The sequence below is a fragment of the Fringilla coelebs genome (genome assembly GCF_963513975.1).
Source record: "Fringilla coelebs genome assembly, chromosome: 10".
Taxonomy (NCBI): domain Eukaryota; kingdom Metazoa; phylum Chordata; class Aves; order Passeriformes; family Fringillidae; genus Fringilla; species Fringilla coelebs.
This window is the reverse complement of record NC_140036.1, coordinates 13,340,761-13,359,261: the sequence shown is the minus strand read 5'-3', so window position 1 is coordinate 13,359,261 and position 18,501 is coordinate 13,340,761. Positions and strand designations below refer to the sequence as shown.

General features: G+C 41.6%; 2 protein-coding genes across 6 annotated transcripts in view; both read right to left on the bottom strand.

Moving 5' to 3' along the window:
* Positions 1–2,868, bottom strand: part of XXYLT1 (xyloside xylosyltransferase 1) — a 32,466-nt gene extending 29,598 nt beyond the window's left edge. The window contains exon 1 of the mRNA XM_084212529.1: positions 2,465–2,868. Coding sequence (XP_084068655.1) covers positions 2,465–2,860 — 396 coding nt within the window. The 5' untranslated portion in view covers positions 2,861–2,868. The remainder of the gene's footprint in view (positions 1–2,464) is intronic.
* A 3,699-nt stretch (positions 2,869–6,567) lies between these two features.
* Positions 6,568–18,501, bottom strand: part of ACAP2 (ArfGAP with coiled-coil, ankyrin repeat and PH domains 2) — a 59,280-nt gene continuing 47,346 nt past the window's right edge. For 2 of the 5 annotated variants that reach the window (XM_084212347.1, XM_084212349.1), the window contains 10 exons: positions 17,902–18,110; positions 17,616–17,685; positions 16,389–16,483; positions 14,914–15,098; positions 14,000–14,092; positions 12,610–12,797; positions 12,173–12,282; positions 11,690–11,800; positions 11,383–11,444; positions 6,568–7,455 (listed from right to left, as the gene is read on the bottom strand). In XM_084212347.1, coding sequence (XP_084068473.1) covers positions 7,352–7,455; positions 11,383–11,444; positions 11,690–11,800; positions 12,173–12,282; positions 12,610–12,797; positions 14,000–14,092; positions 14,914–15,098; positions 16,389–16,483; positions 17,616–17,685; positions 17,902–18,110 — 1,227 coding nt within the window. In that variant the 3' untranslated portion in view covers positions 6,568–7,351. The remainder of the gene's footprint in view (positions 7,456–11,382; positions 11,445–11,689; positions 11,801–12,172; positions 12,283–12,609; positions 12,798–13,999; positions 14,093–14,913; positions 15,099–16,388; positions 16,484–17,615; positions 17,686–17,901; positions 18,111–18,501) is intronic. The other 3 variants (XM_084212348.1, XM_084212350.1, XM_084212351.1) reach the window with 2 other exon arrangements.

Genomic DNA, 18,501 nt, shown 5'->3' with positions numbered 1-18,501 from the left:
GGCCGGGGGTCGGGAGAGGCTACAGAGATCCCCCTGCCACCCATGGGCGGGACTCGCTCTCTGCCACTGCTGTCACAAGGCCCCGCAGGGGCAGGACGGCCGCGGGCCGGGTCCTCCCTCCGCCTCCCGGCCGCACACGCGGAGTACGAGCTCCCTCTGCCGCCGCCCGGCTGCGCTCCCGGTGCACATCTGGGCCACATCTGCACGGGCACGGGAGCGGTGACGCCACGCAGCGACTGCCCACCCCCGGACAGCCCTACCCTGCCCGGCCGGGAGGGTGCAGCGCCTAAGCTGTTCCCACACACCCACCGCCTGCACCCCACAACTCCTCTGCCCTCACTCTGCACACTGGCCCCAGGCTCCAGCCGGTTGCTTCCGTGTCCAGGAGACTCTGAAAGTGCTGAATCTGCCTAGGGAGAGAGAAAAGCTGCCCACAACCTCCCTGAAAGGTTATGATCCATGTCTGACTCTGGGCTTCACTCTACAGAGAAGCCAACTGATCCCAGTTTTGCTAGGATGGGAGAGCAAGGGCAGCTCCAAAAGCTGGGCCTGAATCACTTCCACATCAAGAAAAGGTAAAGTTCAGGGTGTTCTATCAGTCCAGCCTTAGTGGCTCCAGCTGCCCCCTGAGCAGTTTATCAAGCCTCATATCTGGCCCTGTGCTAGGAAAACAGCATAAGAACCAGGAGAGTGTTCTGCACACACCTGAAGGAGCAGGAAACGAGAGGTCTCAGGATAGAGATGGGTTACTGCTGGAGATAGCTGAGCATCTGGAGCAATCATCTTCAACATTTTAGCAGCAGCACCAGAAGTCCAAGCTAGGCATAAGTTTCCCACTAGTAAAGAAGAGAAATGGGGTAGGGTACAAGAAGAATAAAGAGGTGCTGCCCCCTGGTGGCGTCCCAGAAACTGGCACAGGATTAGGACAAGGCTGCATGCTTGAGAAGCAGAACAGCCTCTGCTCTGTACCTACAAGCACAGAAATGGACTGGTCCAAAACACACTGGCACCCATAGGCTAGCCAGTGAAACCAGGGTACATCAGGCTCTGCCAGGAAAGAGAAAAGCAGCTGTCCCACTGAGCAGATCTCAGTGAGACCTCACCTGAGGCCTCCAGATCATGCTGCTTGCTTACAGCCAGGAGACCAGTTCTGGTGCCAGACACACTCACCAAGCCATGAGCCAGGCTTCACTCTGACTCCACAGGCACCTACAGACAGGGGCTACTCCACAACAGACAAATCACTGCACCTCCACCTCCAGTTGCTCTGGAGAAATCAGGCTGGCAAGGGTGCCTGCTAAGACGTTTGTTTCCCAGAGGGGCAGATGGCAGTAAAGGGGCACCTGCAAGGGATGTGCACACCAGGGTGGTCTGGGGGTCCTCCCACTCCAGGAGACATAATACCACAAGCCTGGGTTGGGCACCACATCAGCACTGCACCATCATGGGGCAGACAGTCCATCCTACTGTGGAGTGCAAGAATCCTCCTGGAGGGAGCTGTGCACACCCTCCAGACAGCCAAGCACTGCTGCATAGCGTGGGGTTCCCATCATGGGTGCATGACCTGACTGAGGGCCAGCACTAGGAAAGGACTTGTTTAAAGAAAACCAGTGGTGGAATTATTAACCAGGGAAACTGTCTGTATGAAAAATATTAAGGTTACACTTCTAGTTTCATCTAAGCAGAATTCAGCTATTATGAAATACAGGACTTATGAGCAATAAAAGTTACAGCAGGACTAGAGGACACTTCCAAGCAATGCTCTGCAGCAGCACCTCAGGACAGGAGAGTCAGGTTACCTGGAGTCTCTGAACTTAACACCCCTCCAGTTTTCAGACACCCATTTAATGCAAAGGAAAGCCTGACCTTGCATAAACTACACTGGCTGTGGATTTGGGAAGCAGAACCATTTCCCTGGCAAAAGGAACATTTGCACGTGCATGCACTCCAGCCCCTTCAAGCTCTCCATTCCTGCTCTCAAGAGCCACTAGCAGCAGGCCAACCTTCTCTCCTGATCGGGAACCCATCGAGGTACAAGCACACGTGGTCCTTGTACCGAGATGCTGAAAAGCAGGACCAACAGGGCCTGCAGGAGAGCAGCACTGCTGACAGCAACGGCTCCTCTCGAGCACAGGGGGTGTGCCGGAGGTGCTCCCAGGCCACGCCGCTGCCCAGTCCCAGCTGAGAATCACCGGGCTGCACCACGACACCTCCACGAGGAGCAGCGGTGGGGACACAGAACAAGCCCCTCAAGACTCCCGAGACCGGGGAGCAGCGGGAGCTCCTCCAGCAGAGTGTGAGAGAGAACCGCTCCGCTGGGAGCCGGCACACGGGCCGCTAGCGGAGGGAGCTCCTTCCCGCTGGCCCGCTGTTCCCAGAGTGCCGCGGGAAGAACCCGCAGGACACCCCGGCAGACCCCGCTCGCTCCCCGCGGGCCCGGCCCGCCCCTCAGCCCCCCGCGCACCTGGTGGCGGAAGGCGGCGCCGCGCAGCAGGTCCCGCAGCAGCCCGAGGCCGATGTCGCGGCTGGCGCCCTCGGTGACGAGGTGGAGGTGCAGCACGTCGGCGGCGCCCAGGCGGCCGTGCCGCAGCAGCGAGCGCAGCGCCGCCTGCGCCTTGTCGCGGAGCGCGGGGTTGCGCTCCGCCTTGGTGAACATGAACAGGAGGTGCAGCCCGCGGGGCCCCGGGCCGGCCGGGGCGGGCGGCGTGGCGCGCAGGCGGCGGGTGGCGCTGGAGAAGGTCTCGCCGCCGCCGCCCAGGTAGTAGAAGGCGCAGACGGCCACGGCCGCGGCCGCCGCCAGGGCCGCGGGCTGCGGGCAGCGCAGGCAGCCCCGGCGCGCCGAGCCCCGCAGCGCCGCCATGGCGGGGCGGCACCGCCCCCGGGCCGGCCCCGGCAGCAGGGCGGGGACAGCAGGGCCGGCCCTGGACAATGACACACCACACACACTACAGTCAAGTTTTAGATACAAAGTCTACAGCCGTACATAACGCGAAGGAGGGCGGAGTATACAGTCTGTACAATTACAGCTCAAGGGGGGAAAGGGTTTTTTTACATTTTACTGCTGGAATGCTTAAAAAACACCGAGTACAGAGGAACGTGCGGAGGAAGAAAAAAAAAAAAGTTCATTACTTCCGCGAAAGTAACGTCTCTGCTTGAGGAAACGATGATTTCATGGCGATTTCTGTCAAAACATGGAAAACAGGCTCCTAACAGAAAAGTGAGTGGAATTTTTCCTCCTCTGTCATCTCCTTCCATGGGAAGAGAAACAAGAAAATACTGTATGCAGAAAGATAAAGCAAGCATATGAAAGGGTATATACCAAAGTGGTACACTCATCCTTTTCCCCAGTAGTGCCTCTCCAGAGTTGTCCCTGTTTTAAAACTGTGCCTTTGTGTAAGCACAGGAGCAAGGCATGTTGACTGTCAGAATGCACAAGCCATGAACTCCAACTTGGGAAAAAGTGTCCATAATGAATGGGGCAGATTGTAGCCTGAAAAATTGATTCTCAAAATACTTTGTGTACTGAAGAATCAGAATAATCAGCTAAGTCCTTTTGACACTGTAAAAATATCACGTCCTTTGTACTTACATATTATTATTTGCAGTTTCATCAAAGGGTAGTTTCATAGTCACTGTGTTATTTGAGATTCTCAAGGTGAAGCAGCAGAGGTAACATCCACAATTTAAAACAGATGGCTGCAGAGAAGCACCAAAGTCCTGGAAACATGACATCAACCCTCCACTTGTTCTAGTCCTCACCTTTTTAGTTTAATGCTACAAAGTTTATGCTCTATCCAGGAGACCCAGTAATTTGGACGACACATGTGTACTGATGTCATAATGCAAAACAGGAGAAACTTCCTCTTGTACAGGGATTTGCTGACAGCAGTTGGAAGGTCTGGTTGCATTTTCTAAAACTATTTCAGCTCAGTATACAAACAGGTAAAATATAAAACCCCACAGAAAAATGCAGTATTAACACAGGATCCTTTAGCACTGTAACATTAAAAGCCACAAATGGTACAATCCAAAATCTCCCAAATAAGTGGAAAGACTGCCACTGATATCAGTGACTTCCTGGATCAGGTCCTAATGGGCAGAGAGGCTGAAGTCCACAATGTACTAATGAGCACCTGGAACACGCATCTGTCTGATTGCAATGTGGGCTGTTTGTGAAAGCAAAGAAATACCTCTACAATCCAAATTCACCTTCACCCAAATTCACGTGAACAAATTCCAACTGTCTAATACAGCTAGTGGCATAATTCAATATGATCATTCAGAAATTTAAGTTTATAATGCACTGTACTGACACTAACATAAAACATGAAATCTTACGAACAGTCAAAACAATTGATACCACTAATGAGCCACCACAGCCACTATTTTAATCAACATGCAATGGACACACATTACACCTCTGAAATCAAGATGCATTAGAATGTAAGTTGAGTTCCAAGAGACTTTTGGAACACATGATCTATAAATAGGATAGATATTACATCCTTCAAAGGGCTATCTAATATAGAAAATTACTAAAAGTGTGAAAGATGGTTTTAAAATGTGTTAGGAATCTTCTGCTTTGTCCCTCACTACTATATTTCACACCTACAGAGAAACATGAACTGGAATTGAACCTTCCCATTGCCTGATACAAAGTACGAGATGTTTACCTACAATGGAACATTACTGTCTACTATTCCACTTAGATTCCCTCTGTAATATAAGTAGAAGTTTCCTAATATTACTGAGCAGAATATTAATATGAGTCAAAACTTGATATGGAATCCAGATCTTCAGAGCTGTGGTGATAATCACACTACTGAGGGCTGAATCCTCCGAGTCACAGAGGCCCTGGAACATGGAGCCTGCCAGGGCCTGGTGAAACTGAGACATCAAACTTAATGGTACATTCACTTCTGCTGATAAGCAACATGTTACCATTGCCCCTGACCTGAAAAAGGCTTTAACTGAGTGCAGTTTATACCAGACATCCTATCATACCCAAAAGGACAGGCTGAGGATCACAAGTGACATGCCTACTCCCTAATCCATTGAAACTCCAGAGTTCCTGACAAGTCACATCACCTGTCAGTCAGGTGGGATTCATCCTTTAGCACAGCCAGACTGACACTGCTTTCCAGACAGATGAGAGTCAGGAGCACAACACATGGACATGTAGAGCTACAGGGAAGCAACTTCTTAGTCTAGAGAAATCACCCTGCAGAGTTTGTCACAGAGATTTTGTGGCAAGAGAGGAAGTCACCAGTGAAGATTTGAAATAAATCTCTCAGACCTGTTCTCCAGCAGCCTGGACTGAGACAGCAATTATGCCCCTAAGCTTTAGGCAGCTTTACATTCCAGCCAATCACACTACACACTGCCTGCCAGCCAGGCTGGGAAAGACAAACATTTAGAAAAAGCTATGTCTAAGGTGTGTATTATGCAGTCATATCTTATATTGTCCCATCTGTACACCAGGAATCTTACTTTCTCTAAGATCTACTAAAACACCCATTTGCTGGTAAATACTGCTGATTAGGAAGTATACTATCATTTCATAGGCAGCTATTTAAAAACCAACTTACTAAAAATTACTGTTTACAGGTGATTTCCTTAAGTTTCTTATTATTCAGACTAAATGTGCACTTCAAATGGGCGGAATCTGCTTTTCCTACCATAATTAGACCACATACAAAGCATGAACTGTCTTGTAAGATTATTCTGCTTGGAAATAAAATCCACTGGACAATTCTACAACACTACTAATTTTGTAGCAATAATAATATACAGACTATTACACATTTGATGTAAAATTATAAATGTTTGAAATATCTTCTCAAAACTTAACATGCCAGAAAGTTTAACTTTACCATCGTTTACAGATTTCAATTTGTTTTACCCCAGTTTTACTTATCTTTCCATGGAGAAAAGCCAATTCATTTCCTAAATACACTAAAACAGCAAGTTAACAATGCCACAGCTATTAGGATTACTGAAAACTCACATTGATACTATGGCACCTAAAAACTCTGCTTAAGCTGTCTCCACAGGGTACACAAATAGAGGATAAAGAATTGCATCTGCTGGTTTGAGCTTTAGGAGGATTATTATCTAGGTATAAATAACCTGATATATAAGGATATATCTTGATATACCATTTATACATGCACAAGGGCAGAGTGGGGCTCACTACTGCATTAAGCAAATGTCTTGCTGCCCTCACAACACAGTTGGTGACTTTGTTCATTCATTACTTGACAGAAATGTGCGCTGAAATTCTAGTTTTTCCTGTGCTCACCTTAGTTTAGACAACACATAAATATACACATCATTGCCAATCATACAAGGGCTACTGCTTCCTGATAGAAGGGATTGATTGCCCTAAACTTAGAGTGGCTGCAAGACATGAGACTTTTACACTGAGCTTAGGGCTTGTAGTGAGAACAGCAAAAAGTAGAAATAGCCTTTGTACAACTATTCCACACAAACTTTGTTGGCTCAATATTCACTTTCATGTCTCAAATTTCAAGTTTTCATGTCAAAATACTACAAACAAACCCCACATCATGTCCAAAAGGATTAAGTTTATTTTTCATGAAAGGTTCCACATGCTCATTTAGAAGGATACTTGCTGCACTGAAAGTTTAATTTAAGAGAAAAAGAAAAAAAAGGAAAATGGACTGCTCTTAGGAATTTGGTCCCCAGGATATATCCCTTTGTGACTGACCTGCAGTCACCAGCATAAAGGCCAGCCTGGTGCTAGAGCTTCCACTGTGAAAGAGCTTGCAAAAGAGCAGGAGCTATCACATCTGTGAAGAATAGCCTACCTCTAACCAGAGTCACCGCAGGAACAAGAGAATCTGTTGAGCTGCAGTCCCACAAATGGAAGGACAACTCAGTAAATCATTGCCCAAATTCCCTTCCAAACAGTCCCAGAAAATGCAACCCAGACCTTCTTGTCAGAGGGACATTCTTTATGGTGACAGGGGGACAGATGACAGTGATGGCTCTGGGTAGCAGAGCCGCTGTGAGCACCCTGCAGCCGGAGCCTGCGGCGCTCCAGCCGCGCTCTGCCACCCCCGAGTGCGAGCTGCAAACGCTGGCCATGGAACAGGGGCTGCTTTACACTCAGCTAGCAGGGACTCAGGGGCTTGAAACATCTTCAGCTGCTGAGGTATATGTACTGGAGAACATAAACCAACTCATACACTTCCCCAGCTACCACAATCTAAAGCTACATTGGAGTGGTCATTTTATCCAAACTATCTAACAAAATGCATACAATTCATTCTGTTGAAGTAAAAAAAGACTTGCACTATAAGCTTCAGGTTCTTTTCCTTCTTGACACTTAAGACTTCTGGGAATCTGACTGCTGGAAGCGGTTTAACTTCTCTGGATTATTTGATGCCATTTGAGAAAAATCACGAAAAATGTCCTGATAAATTTCATCTCCTAGGTAGAAAAGAAAAGAGAAACAGTTTTAAACATTTGTAATAGTCAACATCACCCACCATTACACAAATGCCCTACTGTGCAACACTTAATTCATGTATGAATACTGCTTCTAGATGGAGTGATGCTGATGCGAACTCTGAGGGACTGGTTACTTTGCATGCACGTTCTGTAGAAGCAAATTAAACAAAGCCAAACTATACCTGAAATAGTACCTCACAGGCAGCCACACAGAGGAAAGTTCAGAGTTAGAAAGGAAAAGTTAAAGCACTTTAAAGCAACTTAAAAAGAAAATAATATTTATTAGCCATTAAAGAATAAAATCCTTGTTTTTGCAAGGAACTGCTAACCAAGATGCTCTACAGAAAAAAAGAATTATGGCATAAATAAAGATTTAGTTGGAAACAGAGATCAGAATTCTTACAGCCAAACAGAATTCTCCATGAAAGAAACAATCAGCAAACAATAATATATATATTAAAAAAAGCAATCTTAAGTAGATAAATTATTGTTCATAAATTACTTTTGTCTATTACTTCAGCAAAAATAAAATTTCTACATTCATCTACATTTTCATTACATTTTTCAGTTTGATCTATAAGAACAATGATACTTTCCCTAAAAATCTTTTTTTTTTTTTTTTTAAATCTTCACCCTTTGAGCCTAAACACAACCCCACTATTAGAACATATTCCAAAATATGTTCCTCCCCCTCCCTGTCTACACAGGAAAACACATTCAGGAGTGATTACTTCTTGAGTCATTGCCAAGTCATTCTTTTGCCACTTAAAATGGACATTTTTTCATTCATTTTCACATTCTTTCATCTATTGGAGCATTTTGGGCCTTAGCTCAAGTTCTGTTTTAAAACACTAACCATACCCTTTCGTCTTCAAAAGGAATTAAATGCATCAAACATTGAGTTGGGTCAGGAGCTATGTAGCCATCCAAATTTGAGAGTCTTCCCAACACAGATGGCCACACAGGACACAAGATCCCAGCACTACTGTTTCTTGCTGACAGCTTGATTAATAGCATGACAAAGAAATCAACCCAAAATCTCTCTCAACATGTATGTCAAATATGAAGATTCTTTTTTTTCCTAACATGATTGTGGAAGAAAAGAATGTTTTTGTGCTTAAAAATTTGCACTACTGGGAAAAGTTACATTGTTTTGTTTTTCAATTTTTTAGTGCACATTTGCAATGTTAAAACTATCATTCTTTTGGAGATGAGACTCCATTCTTTTAAACACTTTCACAAATAATAACTGACCTTCCAGAAATATTTAACAGGCCAGTAACATAATTCTTCCCAGACTTTAAAAGATGAATACATTCAATACTGCTCTACTAGGAAAAGTCAGTTATAGAGAAATTCCCTTTTGGTTTTCAGATTTAATTTCAAGTATGGTCTCCCTGCCCCTGGCAGGGGGGTTGGAACTAGATGATCTTTAAGGTCTCTTCCAACCCAAACCATTCAGTGATTCTGTGTTCTAGAGATGAAGCAGGCACAGGACAGGTTTTACTGTAACAGCTTGTGAGAACTTCTTGCTCTGGGAGACCAGCACAGAATGGAGCTGTAACATTCACCAAAAGAATAGCTATGAAGGGCAAAAACAGAATTAGGCTTCTGTGATAAAAGTAATTATGCTTTTAATACAGAAGTGGGTTCCACTGGTGGGTTCCACTGGAGAACTGCAGTTCAAGTTGCCACGCTTGATTCTTTCAAATTAACTTGAAAGAAGAAAAAGCTATTTTTGAAAGATACATTGTGGCTCTGGCTTTGTCTCTATTACATAACAAAAATATTACATACAAAAATAGACTAAAATAAAGTGCCCCTTTAGTTTGTACGTTGCATTAATATGCTTAATACTGTAAACCTTATCATTTTAAAATTCTACTTTAAAATTGAATTCTGGAAGTTCCCTTTCCAAGCAATGTTTTCCCTAAAGTGCAGATTATATGTACAAAAATACTGTAACACTGCTTTACCATTTCACACCAGAGTAACTCAAAAGGCACACATCATACATTCAATAAAAGGTAGGAAGAAAAAGTAGCAATGCTAATATCAAAGAGTTAGCAAGACGTACTGTAGCACCAGGAGATGAGCACTCAAGTATTATACAGAAACAGCACTAAGGTGCATATGGCTTCTACCACCAGAAATTACTTTTTAAAGCTGGTTTCAGCTAGTTCCCATTCCAGGAATGTTGTGGAAGACCAACTGTACCTTGCAAAGCAATGTATTCATTCACTCAGTAGCTCAAACCAGCCATATATACTTAAATTATAAATTTTGATGCCATTAGCTACGTGAGCAATTGTTTATCAGCTGCATTGCTAGAGCTGAGAAGTAGGCAGTTGGCTTCACTCTGATGACAGCAATATCATTGTATGACGATTCATACAATGATATTTACCCTCAGACAGCTACCAGCAAATATACAATTGTCTTGAAAATCCCTATTTTCTTCTAAAATCATAATTTCAGAACACTGGAGTTCTAAAGTAAGGGCAGTGTAGATAATTTAACATGTTTAAGGAGTGAAAAAGACCTGCATCCCTTAAAACCACAGAAAGGTGTGACATCCCATGACAGCAAACAGGTTCTGTGCTTACACTGACACAACCCTTCTATAGCAGACAAAAACATTCAAAACACTCAAATAGTGACTCCAACTTTTAAAAGAAACTGCACCAAGTACCAGAGTGAAGGGGGCAGAGCTGTGCTATCCAAAGACACAGTAAGTGCTCTGGCTGGGACTCTGCTCCAGCTTGTGGCATTAATTTCAGCAGTTATTCTAATGAAAGCCTCCACCTGATTTTGGACAAGCTCTGCCTGTTGTGACAAATCTACTCTTCACTGTCAATCTCACCTTACCAGCTGTAAAGTGTCAGGATCAGATTGCATCAGCTGCAGTCCCTAGATTCTACTGCTCCAACATCCTCCCTGCCCAATTCCTCAGTGGAAAACACATAAGGGCCTTATAGGAGTCAACTGAGAGTACTCAGCACTCAACCTCAAAAATAAGGTTGACCTTTCACTTCTGCCAGGAACAGCAGGGTGTTTTTAGCTGTCTAACTTCATAATCAAGTGTGCCTTCACTATTGGTACTTGCATGATATTAAATTACCTTCCTATGGAAGCAAATATCACATCAGAACACGGCATAAATTAGGTCTGAGTGCCTGAGAATAAAGTTGCACATATGCATTAAATATAATTTGTTACTTTCCTGCTGGAGTTGGCTCAAGTATCTGCCAGCTTCTATTTGTTTTTTAACCAAACAAAAAGAAACTCTGCATACAAAAATACATACTTAAGAATGACTGCTTTGTTTCTTATTAGTATCTTAACAAATAAAAATATTTTTAAATTAAATTTAAGGAAATAATACTTTCCTACTTTTGTCTGGAGGCAGTTTGAAATATTTCATGTATATTTTTTACATTGGTGTGCAAGGTTTTTTTTCTTAAAAAAAGAAAAAGGGGACCATTCCACAGGAAGGAGAATGGTGTCCTGGAATAAGATGAACTCTTCAAGTCTCTAAGCAAGCTGAGTCAGAAAGCTGCTACTAAATAATGTCAGGTAAATCCTAACATGACACAAATGTCAATGGAACAGCAATAGGAGAAAACTGTGGACAACTACCAGCAAAATAGGGTGGTCATGGCTGTAGTAACACACTGCTATGATGATGCTCTTTAAACAGTCTCCTTTTAGGTTCCCTAAGTACTCTGACAAAGTCACACCACTGAATTTCAATGAAGCTTTAGAATGTGTTGGTTTATAAAAAACACTATTGTATGAAGCAATCTTAAATTTCCCTCAGACACTAAGAATCTAATTGTAAACTGATAAATTCCTGTATACACTTCTTATACTGCATTTCAGTGTGGTTATTAGAAGAGTATTGACCTGGCTGCCCATAGAGTCCTTCTGATTCACGCATTTCTTCATTCATCCTTGCTAAACGCAACCTGCCATCCAGAAAACAAAAGGAACAATGTCATCTTTAAAAGCACAAAAAAGACTACAATGCAAGACCTACAATGCTCTCCTGAATCTCACACCAGAGAAGTCATCTAGAGATAGAGTATTTTGATTTTTCTTTTGTTCCCCCCTCTTTTTATGTACAGGAATTTTGACATTTATTTTATTTTTAACTTGAAACAGAATAGCAAAATCTGAGTTATCTAGTCAGAAAACAGAATGTACAACTTACAGTGTAACAATATCTGCATTTGCAGCTTCCACTGCTATACTCAATGGATCTTTCCCATCTTCATCAGTGGCATGCTGGTTTGCTCCTCGTTTTAGGAATAAGCACACTTGCCTGTTTAGAAAAAAATCCATTGAAGAATACTTTTGACAATAAAGGAAGAAAACTAATAAAGTAATTTTGATGATTTAGTTTAAATCATCAAAAGTCTCATATATATCAAAATAGAGCAGTTCCTGTAGAACATGTTAACAGAGTAGTAAGCAAACCATTTATTTAATCCACATTAGAAAACACAAGTGTTTTGCTAGTGGACGAGACTGCTAAATCAAAATACTATTTCCTCTCTCACAACCAGAGCTTAAGAAAAACTTGTATCACCTGAAATAGTATTAAAATATCAGAATATCTGGGGCAATGAAGAAGCTTCCCATGAACAACTAGAGTAAAGGATGGCCATGTACAAATCATGGGGCAGTGAGTTACCCAGTGTGTCCTAGAACTGTGGCATGGTGCAGGGGCCCCCTTCCTTTCATGTCTCGGATGTTCACGTTGGCCCCATTCTGCAGCAAAAATTCACAAGTAACCAATGAACCCTACAGAATGAAAACAAAGAAACCACTCAGCACCAGATCTCTAGAATCAAACCAAACCTCTTCTGCCCTCTCACCACTGAGCCACACAGTAAAGGAAACTAAAGGGAGTTGCTTCCAACTTTAAACACTACTAGACATAGAATTCCAAACAAAGCATTAACAGGTAAAAATATTCCAGAAACAACTCTAAAAGAACACTGTAAGCATAACTTCAGCATCACATTATCATTCATTAGGGAAGCAAGCAGCTCAAAAGGAACAGTGACACAGAAATATCATTATTTCCCTTGCTCTCCTCCCCCATCACCAGTGCTGTACATCACATACCCCTCGCACTGCCTGAATGAGTGGTGTTGCTTTGTTTTCTTCCACGTTGACCCAGTTTACTTCAGCTCCATGAGCCAATGCTTCTGCCATGTGAGGAAGATTTTTCTCAAAGGCAGCTTGATACAACTGCAATCCTGGACTAGGCTGCTTGGAGTCACAGAACACTGGAGACTCTTGCTTGTCTCCTTCTGAAAAGAAAAAAAGAATTGCTTACCCTATTCCTGTTTTAACAAGGTACCTCTTGGAATTCTGATCAAAACATTTCTCTGACAACAGGTAGCTCAGCTTTTACAGAATGCTATGTATTGTTGCCCCATTCTGCCAGGGGAATTCACAGATGTCTTTAGCTCCAGTATTCAGGCACAGTCTCTTCACAGAACTATTATTGCACAGAAAACATTCTCTGCACATTACTGTATATACTTCAATCTACATATGCCATGTGATTTCTAAGAAATTGTTTAAGGTATAGAGTGTGTTTTACTGTAAACTGCAAGATATGAATAAAACTAATTTTCTGTAAAGATACAGTCATACAAATATATCTTTATCTGAAACACCTGAGTATGAGGCTAATACTGTTCTGAACTAATTTTTGTTAACAGACACCATTGTCATTTACCAATTACTTGCTGTAGCTATAATCTTTTGGACTAAAGCACAGTCTTTCTCTTCATCTCAGTAATGGTTATATGGAGTGAAGTCTGGGAGATAAAGATGTTGCTACATAGAAACTTTGTGAATTACAGCATCATAAATACTTCTACAACATAATCAAAAAAGATCTAAGCCACATGCTGCCTGCCTGCTATAACATCTATGAACTTCTGGATTTAAAACATACCTTAAAAGAGTGCTTTCATGTAGAAGAATAGGTCTGCTTTATAAAGAAGTGTTTTGGAAATTTTTAGAAGCCATACTCAATATATCTGTCAGTACAGCATGCTAAAATTAGCAAATAAATTCATTCATCAATTTATAGAACTTCTGAGTTGAAGGAACGATGTTTAAAGACTTGGTTGATTCCACAAAAATAAGAAACAGAAAAATTAAGCAAGGATGCACAAATAACACATAAAAGCCTACTATCTGTGACTCAAGAGGAATTCTATCTCTGTGGATTTATTTATTTATAAAAGGATCATGCATTTGGGATCAGCCTCATCTGACTGGAAAAAACATAGTTCTTTGAACCCATTTAGAAGGATTAAATGTCATTTTTGGTAGCAGGACCAAAAGAAAGATCCCTCAGGCAAATTTTACCCTTGCCAAAAGCATTTCAACCAGGATAGCAGACATGAATTGTATCACCAAGTATTAATCTTTTTTACAAAAAAAACCTGCTGCCAAGTGATTAAATTTTCATCTTACAGTGCAAAGCCTAACACACCTGGTTCATACAAACTGTTGGCTGATATAGTAGAGGCAAGGTGTTCTCTGCTGTCATCAGTGCTTGGCTGGATCCCACTGTCACTGCTTCGGACTGTTTTGGGGGAGAAACTGCAATTACTATGCAGAGCTGAAGCTATCTGCTCCTCACAGATACCATGACAATAAAGCAAGCTCTTATACTTGGTCCTGAACATAACTTTAAAAGAATGGCTTGTTCTTGCTCAATATTCTTAATGCATCCAGAGAAAAATATGAAGTCCCATTTTGTAACCAAAACATTTACAATAATAATAAAAAATGTCAAAGATAACTAGAAGTGAAAAAAAAATCAGGATAAGTAAAAAAGCTTAAAATATTTCATGAAAATATTAAGCAGTGCAGCAGTCTGGAGACAACAGACTGAAGCAGGGAATGGCCACAACGCACAATGGATCACTAGTGCAAACAGTGAACACGCCACAGCTGTAGTACTTACTACTACGGAGTTTTGAAGAGGTATCAAAGTAGGAGAAGAGTGAATCAAGCTCATCAGGACAGAACAGAGACTCCCGCCTCGCCTCGTCGCTACTTACAGCAACCGCTGGGACATGCAGGTTAGCAAAGCACAAAGCGGGCAGTAAGGAAGGGACAGGGCAGGAGAGAACGTTATTGGAAAAACCAAGAGGATGAAAATACCGAGGAGAGAAGGTGGTTAATATGATTCTGAGTTACAAGCATCCCCATTCCAAATCCTTCCCCGTGTAAAAAAGCTCTGAAGAAGTCTGCTCTTCCCTACACTCTACACTAGGCTACAACCCATTAAAAAAACAGATTCCATAGTCTCTGCAGAAGGCAGAAGTCAATTAATTTTAAAAATATGTTACCTTAAAAAGAATATGGGCAATACAGCTAAGGAGAGAAGTGTGTAAATACCTTTTTGGGATGCTGCACCTTGTTCCCCTGCCAAAAGGGATTTTTCAGGGACACTGTGCCTTCTCTCTTCCTGACTTGGAGGCAAAACTTTTGTTCCAGGCTCAGGCAGAGGTACTGATGCAGCTTGCTTCTCTACAAACTTTCTTTCCACATATTTTGCTCTGATGTATGCCTCCTTCTCCTGCCTGTCATATACAAAATTCCTGGAGTTAGTAAGCCAATATTTTAGTATTTTCATGTATTAAAAGAGTATCTATTTTGTACTAAAGTCAGTAACCAAAACTGTAGCTTGGCATTGCACATAAGACACACCTATAGCACATTGTCAGAAAGATGCAAAGCACACTGTCACTTTCTGGATTCATGATTAAATTTTGTATAAGGCTCAAAAGAAAGTAATTTTGTTAAGTTCACAAACATGTATATACTTTCAGACAGAGACATTGGAAAGTGGTATGTGGAAGAAATAAGCGTTAGTTACCCTATGTTACCTGTATTAAACCTTTATACATGTTTACATTGTTAATAACTTACTAAAAAACAGATATTTAGTTTCTTAAGTAAATATAAATAGCAGCATTTGTTACAGGAACATTAAGATTACACAAGAAAACAATAACAAGCCCTAGGTAGGCACAGCCATCAGTTCCATATCACATACTGAAGTATTTTTCCTTGTAACCTGAGGTTATGAGCTTAAAACACAACAGCAGTTGTGCCAAACTGATAAAAAGGGCTGTAATTATTGCATTGAAACTGCTGAAAAGCAGTTACCACTCGAAGGAATATCTAGCAAATCTCCTACTTTGTTCATATTATCATCACTGTCTCCAAGTTGCCAACACTTCATGAAATGTAGTTTTCTATACTATAAAACTACTTGGCAGCAAGCAGCACAGAACTGAAAAGGTAGTAAAAAAGCAAGTTTTAAGAGCCTATACAGCAGCACAAAGCATTGGGAATCTACCTGCAAACACAGCTTAGCATCAGAGAAATAGAAGACAGCAGTACAATGATTTGAAGGCTGCTGTAAAGCAGCAGAGCTCATGAACAATGTAGGTAGGAAGATGTGAACATTCTGAGGAACAGGGAACAAAAGTCAAATGGAAGAACAAAGTCACTGTAAACAAAAGGAACAGCCACAGGCTCCTTCCAGGAGCACTCACACACCAAGTACAGCTGGCTGAGCTGGTACCCAGCAGAGAGGAAACAAAATCCACAAGTCCACAGTGATGCTCTAGAGTTGTCATCAAAAGGAGGGAGTGAGATCATAAAAAGAACAAATGAACAGCAGAAGCAGAAGGGACCAACAGAAAGAATGCCCAATAAACAGAGAGAGTGAGAAAAGGGAGAGATACAGGAAAATGAGTTCACCAAAGGAGTGTAACACAGTTAAGTGGCAGCATCTTTTACAGGGCGAGGCTAAGGGAAGCAGCAATAAACGGAAGCAACAGGCAATGCTGGTAAAATACTACCTTTGACTTCCAGATTGTGGCTTCTTTACTCCCACTTTTTCCAACTTCGCTTCATATATTCTATTTATAACATCATTTCCCAATTCACACATAAGCTATAAAGCAAAATGAAAAAAACTCAAATATAATTGCAAAAAGCTTCATCTACCTATTCAGTTGTTTTTAACCTCACTCAGCCTATATTCACAACTTAGTGTTTTCACTGGTAAAAGTACACTAACAGAAATAAGCATGGGTTTATATGATAATAAAGAAACAATCAGTGATAGAGAGACCAAATTCTGAGTAAGGTGAGAAAAATATCTAGTCACTCTTAAAGTGACTGAAAAAACAACCATCAGAATGACACCTGCATTAACAAAGACCTCCACCAGTTTTGCTGGGAGCTGTTCTTAGCCCACCAGCAACAGACAATTCAATCAACTGTATTCCACCTTACCCAAAGGACATAATATGATACAATTATAGAAAAGGAACAAAGACAAAAGCCTACTTACAGGAGAATTTTACCCTCTTGATTGCAATGAACAGATCTCTTGTTTCTAATGCCAGGTAGAATATTTAGTTCTGACATTTACATGAACAGTACAAGAGGTACAGCTTTTTTTTTGGAGTGGGCATGGAGGCTGGTTGGTTGTTTTCTCAGCATGAACACATTGATAAAAAATTATTTAACCACAAAGCACATTGTCTTTTGATTGTTCAGAATAGAAAAGCAATTCCTAAGTGCCAGAACAGCACAGCTCGAAACAAATGTTTGCATGAGTTATCCACTGGCACACATGCATCCATGCACAAGTTCCTATTTCAGGATTTCAGTGTTACATGACTTTTATAACCATGGTTCAAGCTAGAAATTTGGCACACAAAAGCAGTTGTGATATACCACTTCCAAAATTTTCAGCCCACTGAAAGACATTATTGGTTTGTAAACAGATTTGCCTTTTTATATCTTGAAAGTATCAGATGCAACTTGCTACTCAGAGTGCACTTGCAAACCTGAAGGTGTTGTAAGTTGTTCTGAATTGCAAGTTTGTAGCACAAATTACTATGGAGTATAAGAAAGTATGAATTAAAATAAACCAACACACAAGTATAAACATTTTCTGCTCAAAACTGCAAGACACACTGGGTACAAACGTGTTTCCTGCATTGAACTTTCTGATGCAGAGGCTTTAGAACAACAATCTAAGTACCAAACAGAAGGCCGTTTCAAAAATACTGTACCTTTAGGAGTTCAGGTTCCCATGAATCCAACGTTAAAGATCTTACTTTTGAAAAGTGGACTCCCAAGCTCCTAAACAACATGGAAAAAACCATTAACCTGTAACTACATGTTATATCTTACCTCAGACAGATTTACCATTAATTTATGCAAATAAAGCAGTTACCTTAATTCTATTTACAAACAAGGGTCTCTAATTTTCTTTCAATATACCTTTGAAGAGGCAAACACCACCTTGCTAATTAAGCCAATGCACAAATGAAATGCAGCTGTGAGGAGCTCCCCAACCTGTGTATCCCAGAGCACTCGATGCACAGTGTGATTCCCAGGTTGATACTGGCCCAGCGAGGATCTGCCAGACCACAGTCACAGCAGGCAGCATTACCAGCAATGCACTGCACTCGCTGCAGAGCACTCTCTCCTTTCAACAACTTCTCTTTTGTCTCACTCCCAGATTCTAGGCTCCCAGTAGAAGGGGATGATTTCTTTTCCTGTTTCTTAAAAAGACACAAACAAACCCATTAAGAGACACGCCAAACTAAAGAAAAAAAGTCCCACAGATACTGACTACTTTAAAATCCAAGAAAAGTCTCTTCTACCAAGGCAAAGGAAAGCCACAGAATCAAAAAAAAAGTTTAGGTTTTTAGAAGACATATAAAACTGAATATAAGAATATCCTATGATTTTTAATCACACTACAGAGAAATCTCAAAAAAACCATACAGACCATAGTAATATTAACATGATGAAGTGAAAGACAGATCAGATATAATGCACAGCCTTCAAAATTTCATTGCATTTCCCATGGAAGACAAACAATGGATTGTTTTTTCCTTCTCTCTCATTAAAAGAGGCTTTATGCATTTTAAATTTTCAGTATCTAAAGGG